Raw genomic sequence first — 11,572 nt, forward strand, 5'->3', positions numbered from 1 at the left:
AAACAATTATTGAAAGGTAATTCAATTTCAGACCTATGAATTATGAAGATATTAAAACAGATGTTTTAAATATTAGTTATAATTTATTGTTAATGTGTTAATGCTATCATTTTTTTAAAATGTCAAATATACAGTAGCGGAGTGGCAATTGGGAAAGTCGGGAGTTTTCCCGGTGGGCCGGTAGTGTTTCGAGGCCGCGAGGGCCGGTCTGATAAAATATATTTATTGGAAGTTCGCCGTGTGCACTTGGGACCCAAGCTAAGGGAAGAAAACATTTTTTTATATTTTTTAACATTTTCTATAACGGAGCATATATTTGCACTAAGTGCCTGTCTTTACAGCAAAAAGACGCCTGTCTTGAAACAGCCTCAGTGTCGTGGGTCGTAGGGTGTGAAGTGCTTGAAAGCAGCTTTTTGATGCGCTGAACGCGAGTTCGAATCCGCCTTGCCGAACTCTCTCTTCTCCCTTTTCCCAACACATATGTAAAGATGTAAAATGTAAAACCTAACATTAAGGTCTCTAGCGTTATAATTTGCCAACGAACTAAAATTGAAACCATGTTATGGCGTTGCGCCATTATAATAACTGACATTAGAATAGCATCCAGTTTGTGCTGCGTGATAACTTTGCTCACGCGATCATCATGGTCAGGCTGCTGGTGTTTTCTCCTAAATAAAAGCTCAAGGGTTTATTTCTTGCAAGTGAAGAAATTAGGACACAAGTATTTTAATTTTCCTATATTATAGTGTAATGTAGGTTAAAATATACTTTTGAAGTACTCATTTTCATTTACATAGTACATTTATAGGCTAAATGGATTTTACAGTACGTCATAGGAATAATTATAAATCATTATTACATTATTATAATAATTTTTTGGCATCCTAAAACACCATTGATAATGTAATGCAGACTCTCATAACTAAAAAGATGTTTGAGCCCTCTTTATTGTCCTGGTACAAATTAATGTTTTTTCTTTGTTCAACGAGCAGTTCATGGGTTGAAGCTCTTAATTGTGATCTCTTAAAGAGCATGAGATTGATGCATTTAACCTTAAAATGTCCAAAATTTTCTTGCGGGGGAGCATGCCTCCGGACCCCCTAGAGGCACAGAGTCCACCCAACATAGTTTTAGATATTACTATAGGAAAGAACGACCATTTCTGAACTTTACTCCAGCATAGTACAACAAAGTTCCTTTTAAATCAATAAAACTGTAAATGCTATCGGCTATTAAAATCGTGCTGGCGATGAGGGCCGGTGGTCTACGAAATTTCCCGATAGATTTTTTGGTCCCACTCCGTGTATATATATATATATATAAGTCTCTAAGTTTCTCACTCCAAGTCTCTAAGTCTCTAATATATATAAAATATATATATAAAAAAACTGGCTTAAATGGGGAAATTCATGAAACTTTTATTGTTATATGTTATATGTTATATTGTTTATATAAACACTTCATGGACTGCAGCAAATTTGTGGAAAGTTTCATGAATTTCCCCATTTAAACCAGTATATCATTTCATAGTAGTATCATCCCTTATTATAACTTGTATAACAGTATACCAAACTTAGAGATCCACTCACAACTGTCCTAACACTTTTAACTCTTCTGTTGTTTTTCACAGCAAAATATAAACAGCAAAAGTATTCCTTGTGAAAAACTCATGACCAAAAACAATCCCACTCACCCCAGTTTCTCCAGTTTACACTGAGGATGTTTCAGTAGATCTGAAAGCAGTTTCACTTCTGATTCTGTAAGGATGTTCTCACTCAGGTCCAGCTCTCTCAGATGAGACAGGTTTGATCTCAAAGCTGATTTCAGAACAGCACAACCTCCATCACTGATACCACAAGATCTCAAACTGTGAATGCGAAGAAAACACGTTTAACACAAATGTCTACAAAAGCATAAAAGAAAAATTACTTGGAAACAAGAACTCAGATCAGCACAAGCTTTGGCAACATTTCCACACTGATATATCCTGCATTCAAGCATTCATTGATTTATATGGCTTTAGACAGTTCGGTAACACTTTATTTGAAGGGGTGTGCATAAGGCTGACATGACACTGTCATAAACATGACATAACACCTGTCATGAACATGAAGTATTCTTTATGAATGTTTATGACTGTTATAATTAAGTGTCATTCGGTAAATTATGACACTTTTAATGCAAAGTTGACATTGTTTAAATTGTCTTTGTTACGACAACTTGACATTAACAAAGACAAAAAATGTCTTGATTGACAACTTGACATTAACCAAGAAATCATAACCTGTCAACCTGACATGTTTATAATTAGTCGAACATGTTCCACTTTACTTGGGGAAAGGGGAAATATTAATGACACTGTTGTTAAAGCATTTGACAGTGTAATAACCCTTAATGACATCTTTATAACTAGTACAGTGTGTTCCACTTTGAGGACAAGTAAAATATTCATGTCACAGTTATAATGGTGTCATGACGGCCAAACTTAAAACCAACCACCTATGACAGGGTAATGTGATGTTAACGCTAAGCTAAATAACTTCTTTAAGATTGATAATTACACCTGTCATGACATATTTGTGACAGGTTATGATTTCTTGGTTAATGTCAAGTTGTCATAACAAAGACATTTTAAACAATGTCAACTTTGCATTAAAAGTGTCATAATTTACCAAATGACACTTAATTATAAGTCATAAACATTCATAAAGACTCCAACATGTTCATGACAGGTGTTATGTCATGTTTATGACAGTGTCATGTCAGTCTTATGCACACCCCTTCAAATAAAGTGTTACCGACAGTTCTTCAGACTCATATGTATTTACTCACTCGTGTTCTCCAGGTGTTTTGAGCACTGGTCGAGGCTTCAGTTCTTCTGATGGATGTGATATAATCACAGTCATCAGAGCTGAGAACTCATCAGGAGAGAGTCCGAGTCCAGATTTCAGCTCTGTCTTCATCTCCTGGATTAGACAACGGTCATCCAGCTCTTTCAAACAGTCCAACAGGAGACTGCTTTCCACCGCCGTTTCTGAAGAGGACTTCATCATCATAGTTTTGATGTGTTGAATTATTTCTTGACTGGATGAGGAGTTGCTGCTTCTCTGTGTCAGGAGCTCTATCATCTGAGTGGACTCCAGTCTGAAACCCAGTAAGAAGCAGAAGAAGAGCTCCATCTGTTTCTGTAAAGCCATGTTCATCACGTTCTGGAGTGAATCGTAGTCTGTGAAGCTCTTCTCTCCGAGCTCAAGTTTCAGACTGGAGAGATCTCCGAGCCGGAGTGGGTTTCCTCCATTAATGACATCAGTCGCATACACAGCTGCCAGAAACTCCTGCGTCCGGTGATTCACGAAACAGAAGGACGATGACTGACCCTTGCTTTTGTGTTCTTTTATGATCAATAAGTTAGTCAGAAAATTTTTACCTCCAATTCCACATTTCTTCAAATCTTCACCACTGAAGAGCGAGTTGGTCTTTACCAGCAGGTCAAACGCTATATTCCCCAGAGCGATGATGGTGTCTCTTCTCTCTGGATTCAGGTCAGTCTGAGCTAACAGGAGTCTGCTGTACATCTGAGTGAGAGTCTCTGAACCCGTCTCGTCTGTTCTGAACATTTCCTCTGGCATCGCTGCGATGATTCTGCAGTAATCTGGTAAATAACACATGCTGTTGATGCGTGGAGATTTCTGGATGTGACTGATGACTTTATTGGCCATACTCTGGTCACTAATGCTCTTTCTGAAATACTCCTCCTTCTGTCCATCACTAAAGCCCTGGATCTCTGTCACACGATCAATAAACCGCGCAGGAATCTGATTGGCTGCTGCCGGTCTGCTGGTGATCCAGATATGAGCGTTTGGAAGCAGATTTCCCTGGATGAGGTTTGTCAGTAGATCAGAGACTGAGGCTTTCATGATTGGATCTTTAATCTTCTTAGTGGTTTGGAAATCCAGAGGAAGTTTAAACTCGTTCAGTCCATCAAAGATCAGCATGACCCTAGACTCAGGATTCAGATGTCCGGTGTTTTCACAGCATCGCTGCAGAAGCTCCATGAAGCTGACCTCCTTCCCCGTCTCTCTGATGATGTTCAGCTTCTGGAAAGGGACTGGAAATATATATTCGATGTCATGGTTTAATTTCTCTTCAGCCCAGTCCAGGATGAACTTCTGCACAGCCACGGTTTTGCCAATGCCAGCTTCGCCATTCATCAATACGGTCCTGATTTTCTGTCTTTGGAAAATGCTTATGATTTCTTTATTATTATTGATGTGAGAATCTGGCTCCTCTGTGATGTGCCGCTCAATGAAGACATCATTCAGTAGTTGTCTTCGACCGGGTGATATTTCTTCATTCAGATACCGAAACTCCTCCATCAGCCTCAGTTTGAACGTCTCTGATACTACAGACACACAAACACAGTTCAGCTACTTTCACTTCACATGCTTTTCTTTTATCTAGTCTATATTAAGAACTTTTTTCCAGCCCTGAACTAGACGTCACTTCTGTGCTACTAGAGTTTGGATAAAAGGCTGAAACAGATGAGAGCAGCCAACTTATTTAAAGCAATGATCCATGTTCAGAACTGTATTACTTACTAAAGACATTTAGAAAAACGACAACAACAAAAAAGCCATGCAATAAAAGTCAAAGTGGTTTGATATTGTTTGGTTCTCAGTGCTCTCAAAAATATCATCTTTTGTGTTCAACAGAAGAAAGTCGTACAGGTTTTGTATGGGTGAGTAAATAAAGCCAAGCTTTTAAGCTCTACTGACAGTATTTGTGGCATAATGTGAAGCAACATGACTTAAACATCCAAGTCTATGTTTCAATATAGAGCCATAGACCTTGTCTGTGCAAAGTGGTATCCAATTTATCAACTAATGAGAGGCAATCTACCAAAGTAGGAGTGAACTAACCCACTGGAATTGTGTCTGTAACATAAGTTTTTTCACCTAGAATGGTAGTCTCACCCCAAAAATGAAAAAGAGGCACATACACTGAGGAGATTGATGAGGTCCTGGAGACCAACGACCCTCGGAGGCAGTAATAGGGATTGAGTGACCCTCTCCTTTAAAGTTAGTGTCTGCAACACACACACATACAACTGTAACTGTTGTTGTTATTCACAGACCAACACAATTCAACAAAGTGTTTAAAAAAAAAGAGGCAGGAATAATAAATAGCTCACCAGAAATCAAACCGCCCTTTCCCTAGAGGAAACATTGAAAAATAATTAAACACCAAAATAACAAGTTACCATTAACTAATTCTCATAAAGCTTCTCATGTATTTTTCCTTCAGCTGATATCCACAAGTTTCCTACGCCCCATGAGGCCTTGCGTCAAAAGTGGGCGCGTCTTCCGGTTCGAAGTAAACAAAGGGCGATTTGACATGCTTGACACTCGTTCAATCAACAGTTGACAGTCATTCAAGTTATAGCGATCCAAACTAGCTAACGATGTGGGAACATAACCTCAACGAAATTCAAAAGGGTGAAATAACAGTACCTTTACCCTCCACAGTAGTTGGCTGGGAGTATTATAATAACATTATTAATAATCAATACTCATCAAGGCATGGTGACAGATAGATGTGTGAGCTGACAAACAATTAAAATAAAAAATACACACTTAGTCATTGTGCTTTGGAGTTTATTCAAAATTATAAATGAATGTGCTACTAATATATTTGGTATTCTGTCAACACAGGCTTTGATCCTGAGTTTAGGTGTAACATTTGTAGCGAACAGCCAATCACACGCTGATAGAGTTTATAGAATATTAAGAATTTAAACAAATGTACACAGGAAGATTCGTCGTCTTTTGGGAGGTTGATGGAAACTACAGTCGTTGGCAGGATCACTCTGATTTCGTTTTCGGCTTATGTTCAAAACGATCACGTTTAAGCCGCTGAATTAGTTTAGTCCGGTTATACATACAACCGCGAACAGCACATGTTGTCCCCGAGCTCAGTAACAACATCTCTCATAAAGATTTGAATCTTTAAATAGTAAAATAATTCTCAGAAAAACAGCTAGCCTCTTCGCTAACTAACACACAAAACACCATTGGAATGCTACTTCCGCCGCGTCACCGGAAGTTTCACCCACTTTATTTTTTACAGGAGCGCCCCTCGGAAACTTGTGGATAGGATCATCATACCTCTATGGCAACTTCAGTGACGTCACTGTATACGGTGTAGTTGAGTTTCCCCAGCGCTGCACATCTGATCTCATATACACCTGCTCCTAGACCAGTCAGAGTAACTGTGAGTTGATCCTTCGGCACAGGTTTAGATGACCAGAATGAATCCTGCTTACGTTTGTACAATATTCTGAGCTCCACTGTTTCAGGACATGATGGAGGAACCTTCAGAACCACACTATCATCTTTGACCTCTTCAGTGATTGGACAGGCTGGTTTGGATGGAGGAATAAAGCAAACGGCTTCATCACATTCACTTTCATACAGCAGAATGCAGGAACCTGGATCGTTCTTCATTTCCTTTGAGGACACAATGAACTTGGCTGGTTTACGCTCTTTTGAATCGATCAATTTCTTAAATAGCTTCAAGTTGCTCCTAATGGTCTTTTGGATATCAAGAGTGAGCCAAGACTTCTGCTCTGGATCTGGGCTGTTCTCATCAGTTTCTACATTTGTTGAATGACTCAGATAGGCCTTTTGTTTAGGTAGGAGTATGTCTGACCAGTTCAATGATGTGAACGTGTAACACACCACATTTCCAACCTCCAGATTCAACAAAATCAGATCTATGTTGTCTTCTACCTGTGCACCGGCATTCTTCAGCTGTCTGAGAATTAGTTTAATGACATCAGACTCTCTTTCTCTCTCTTTCAGCCATTCTGTAAGGTCACTTTCACTAAATGGAGATCCATCATGTTCTTGTAGAAGATCATTCAGGTCAGTTTCCTTCTTCACGTCTCCACGGATGTTCGGCAGCAGAGAGCCGAGTTTCTTCATGAGTCTCAGTTTGTAAATGTCGCAGTTTTGCTTCATTTGCAGGATTTTATCATTGAATTCATCAGAAATCGAAGCAGATGAGTATTCCAGAAGATCATTGCATTTCATCTCAGTTGTATTCAAACTCTCAATCACTGATTCAGTTTTAATGATTAGATCCATGCTGATGTCCTTCTGAAGTTTGGAAGCTTTTGATAGAAGTTTGTCCAGAGGAAAAAGCCAAACTCTCAGAGGAACCACCAGCTCTTTCTTTCCTCCCAGCAGGTTTGGAAGATCAGCAAAAACCTTCAACGCATCTTCAAAAGAGGTCGGGTTAGACGGTAACTGGAAGTCGCCATAAAACGTGCAAGAGAATTTTTGGACTGCGTTCTTCTGGGCATCATTCATCTTCAGATTGCTGTTTGCATCTACTGAAATTAATTTGAGCTTCTCAAAGGCCACTTTTGCTTCTCCTTCTACTGTCTTCATTTCCTCATCTGAAGAAACTTCTCTATCAAACACAAAGCAGGCGTCTGCTCCATACAGCACTGCTGTCACCACGTGTGTCGCTGCATCATTATCAAACACCTCATGATGAACTATATTTTCAGGTGCCAAGTGGTTCATGCTCAGCTCTTCAATCCTGCTGGATGAATGATAATGTAGCGTCAGTCTCTGCTGTTTGAAGGACTTCTTGGTGTCCTTGAGATATTTGGCTGCTCCTGTGACATTGACGAGTCCCCCTAAAACACTCAGTTTCAGAGAGTCGTCAATGTCCAGTAAGGCTGATTTGTCCTTAATGGAGTCTGAAGCCGTGACTTTGAAATTTGTGTTAATTTGGGGACGGACTCGTAGACTCTGCTGTAGCTTTTCTTGATCCCACAGTGTGATTCCTGCAAAAGTATAAAGTGTTGAATACAGTCAAGTCAATATGTATGTCTATAAATAGGCTACAATATAAATTAAATAATCCGATGTACAAAAAAACAAATTATTAATCATCACTGCTGTTCACCGTAAAGAAAGTCTGGCTGCTGCGTGCAAAGTGCATTATAAGCATATGATTATGTTTGTAGGCTAGGCCTATTTTGTTTCAAAACCCGTAACCCGCCCGCTGGTTGGCTGTTTGAGTTCTTTTTATTTATTATTGTGTGAAGATTTTTATTTAAACAGGCATGGCGTTAGCTACTTTCCTTTGAAAATAGTTGTCAACACTGCACTTGCGCGCATTTCAGACGTGATACTAGACGATGGGAAAAAAAGCAAAGAAAACTAGTCGGAAGACTAGGAAAAGGAAAAGAGAATCTGACCGCGTGAGAAACTGGACAAGAGTCCCACTCGGTCGGGCTTTTCACTCGTTGGCGCGAGCTAAAAAAGCAGCACTGGATGCAACGGTGATGCTGACCTGGTGATCTTGTTGATGGACTAGTAAGTCAATCTTTCAAAGTTTGTGTGCATTTTATTTTGTGATTTCACCGGAATGAATAGACGGCGCAACAGCAATACATTGTAGAGCGCGTCCGAGTCGGGCCACGGGCCGGGTTCAGGCAGATAATTCATGTTGATGTGTCGGGTTACATCGGGTCCGGGCTTTAAAAGCCACGGGCCGGGTCGGGTCGGGTAATAATTCTCAGGCCCGTTGAGAACTCTACTCCTTAGGGCTCTGCACAATCTGCAGTAGCAAGTTGTTAGGCTATCTGTGAGCCTCCTTAAGATACTCCTGTAGGCTAAGTTTGGTACTCCCCTTGTTAAAGGGTCAGTATCCAGAGTGGCTTGCTCTCTAGAGCCCATACAGCAGTATTGTCTAGTGATGGGCTTTCAGCCTCCTGGATGAACTGTGTAGTGCTCCCCTCATCTAAGAGGGTTGGTATAGCTAAGTGCTTCGCTCCCTGGGGATAGTTAATGGTAGGTCTTCTGGGGCCTCATTTAACAACATAATTATTTCAAGTTAAAGGACTTTCTGTAGGCCTTCTTGAAAAACTGACTTCAGTGAGCTGGTCAGTTCTTCCCTCGTTCTAGAAGGTCATCATGTTCTCCACTCCCGCAGAGCTACTGTAGAGTTGGTCAGTTCTTCCCTCGTTCTAGAGGTCGTCATGTAGAGTTCTCCACTCCCGCAAGGCTACTGTAGAGTTGGTCAGTTGTTCCCTCGTTCTAGAGTAGGGTTGGGTATCGTTTGAATTTGAACGATTCTGATTCCGATTCCTTGTTTCGATTCCGGTTCCTAACGATTCTCGATTCCGATTCTTTTAAGAGGCGGGGTCAAAAAAGTTTAGCTAACCTTGCTAACCAACGGTCTTTCGGAAGGAAATACTCCTTCTGTAAAAATACTCCTTTTGTCACAAATTTTGCATTTTGCCGAGATTTCGTTATTTTTAGAAAAGTGAAGCCACACTTTGGACCGCCGACGTAAGCTACTCATGTTCGACTCGCGCGGTTATGCCAACACTTCCGGTAGACGCTTCTTCGTTGGTGTTGTTCAGCGGTTACTTCTTCCGCTCGGCAGACTGTGAATATCGAAACTAGGAATCGAAATTTTAACTTTTGAACGATTCCGGGAAAAACGAAAAGTTAGTCCCGGTTCCAATCGATACTCGATTCTCGATACCCAACCCTATTCTAGAGGTCATCATGTAGAGTTCTCCACTCCCGCAGAGCTACTGTAGTGCTCAGCAAGTCACAAGTTACAGAGTTACTCCCCTCACATGGAGGGTTGATATGCTAAGTTTCTGCGTTATAGTACTTCCGTCTCTGGAATCTGTTGTGAAGTGGTTACTGCCTGTTGCAATACCTTCTCATTGGAGGCCTTTGAATCTAGAGATTCTGCTTAGGCGGACAGGTTGTAGACTGACCAGGCTAGGATAGCAGGAGTCAGCTTCACTGGTGAATCAAGAGGTTTAGGCTTTAATTCCCCCTGAAGTGACAGACCAGGTCTCTATGCAAGCCTGGCCATATTCGCTAAAGGAATATTTCAGTATGTACATGATTCCAAGCCTCTGAGCTCTGCCCTTGGGCCGAGTCCTACTACTTGGCTCTGCAAGGACTTTCCTTGTTTAGGGTATGTAGGTTGGTCATTGGGCGTGGGGATCAGTGTCACTAACAACTTGCTGGTGCGTAACTTTTGGGAATCTGACTCTGACAGTAAAAAGTCAGGAAAGTTGTCTTTTTTAGTGCTTAGTTACAGCCAATAGGACATGCGTTTGTTCTTTGACAGGTATTTGTTCCCCATAGATGTAGTGCAAGTTCCAATTCAAAGGGAACGTCACGGGTAATAAATGTAACCTAGTTTCCTTAAGAAAGGGAATGAGACACTGCGTCTTGCTGCCATTTTATTGGGCTGCCTGTCACATCTCTTTCAGATGAAGAGGATGACGTGTTCCTCAGGAGCCCTTTTATACTGACGGCCACACTGATAGAGACATCATGGGCTGGCGCCGGCCAATACAATTGTCGCTTCAGACATCTGTCACGCTGAGGCGTTCCCCATAGCATCTTCTTATATATATTTCTTTCTCAGAGAACCTCTTCTACATTTATAAGCAGTAAATGTTTTGTACCTGGTATTAGAGCATCTCTCCTGCAGTCATACAGCATCCCCAGCTGGAAGGGTCTCCCTAGAGCCGCTGTCTCGATCACATTCACTCCCACTGTAGCCATCCTACACACACAAACACACACCAGTTACTGATCCTGAACACCTACTTTAAGTCACTGACTACCAGTATAAATCAGGCTTCAAAGTTTGAAGAAAAACATCGCCACCTCATACATGTAACTTATACGATTTTTAAACAAAATTAACCACTATAAATTATTTTCACATAATATCTCTTGCTTTTTTCTGCCTTTCGGAACAGTAAAAGCACATTTGTCTTAAGGTGTGTCTTACAGTATTTCAGTGAGGAATCTTTGAGCCAGTGTGTAAATCTCTGAAACTATAATGTGTTAGCTCACCCGTCTTCAGTGCTTCCTCGTGTTTGACGACTATTTCTTTTTAAAGATAGTTTTATGATTTATTGGGGAAATTAGTTTACCTAAATCAGATTTATAAATCGCATTGCCGCTGTGAGGCTCCAAACACTTATTATTATTACGTACCTGATCTGTTTTCGTGGCTGTTCTCCTCAGACGGTTTCGCTTTCAGTCACTAAAGTGTGTCTTTAACACAGAGGTCTTTAACACGTGACCGCAGAAACAGGTGAGGTCTGAACCTTTCTGCTTCCCGTAGTGATGCTATTGATTTTTTTTTTTGTCTAAGATAAACTTGCAAATGTAAAGTCTAGAATGATTAATGTCGAGTGTTGTTAAATGCAGCGTGTCTCAATGTTTCACAAATCTGTATTAAAAAAAGATTGTGAATAAATTCGATACATTTCGTATTTTGTTTTAATTTAGTTTGGCCTATTTTTCAGATTCTTCTTATCTCAAAATGTTCTTAATGTTCATAATTCACAAACTGTAATTATAAAGGACAATAAAAGAGTAAGTGACTCTTACACGTTTTGTCTATCAAGATAATCTTCACAAGTTAATACAAAATTTATACATTTTGAAGCCAATATAAAGATTTTAAAAAACACAGACACAATAAAGTTAAAAAAAAAACAAAACAC

At 40.2% G+C, this 11,572-nt stretch overlaps 1 protein-coding gene across 4 annotated transcripts in view; it reads right to left on the reverse strand.

Annotated features, from left to right (window-relative positions):
* LOC120464367 (NACHT, LRR and PYD domains-containing protein 12) overlaps positions 1–11,142 on the reverse strand; it is a 29,167-nt gene extending 18,025 nt beyond the window's left edge. For all 4 annotated transcript variants that reach the window (XM_089134658.1, XM_039653786.2, XM_039653787.2 and 1 more), the window contains exons 1-7: positions 11,058–11,142; positions 10,517–10,617; positions 6,165–7,855; positions 5,192–5,213; positions 5,000–5,086; positions 2,833–4,402; positions 1,694–1,867 (exon numbers count right to left, since the gene is read on the reverse strand). In XM_089134658.1, coding sequence (XP_088990784.1) covers positions 1,694–1,867; positions 2,833–4,402; positions 5,000–5,086; positions 5,192–5,213; positions 6,165–7,855; positions 10,517–10,616 — 3,644 coding nt within the window. In that variant the 5' untranslated portion in view covers position 10,617; positions 11,058–11,142. The remainder of the gene's footprint in view (positions 1–1,693; positions 1,868–2,832; positions 4,403–4,999; positions 5,087–5,191; positions 5,214–6,164; positions 7,856–10,516; positions 10,618–11,057) is intronic.
* Positions 11,143–11,572: the final 430 nt, after the last annotated feature.

Source organism: Pimephales promelas, chromosome 9, assembly GCF_988280905.1.
Source record: "Pimephales promelas chromosome 9, fPimPro1.hap1.1, whole genome shotgun sequence".
Classification (NCBI taxonomy): domain Eukaryota; kingdom Metazoa; phylum Chordata; class Actinopteri; order Cypriniformes; family Leuciscidae; genus Pimephales; species Pimephales promelas.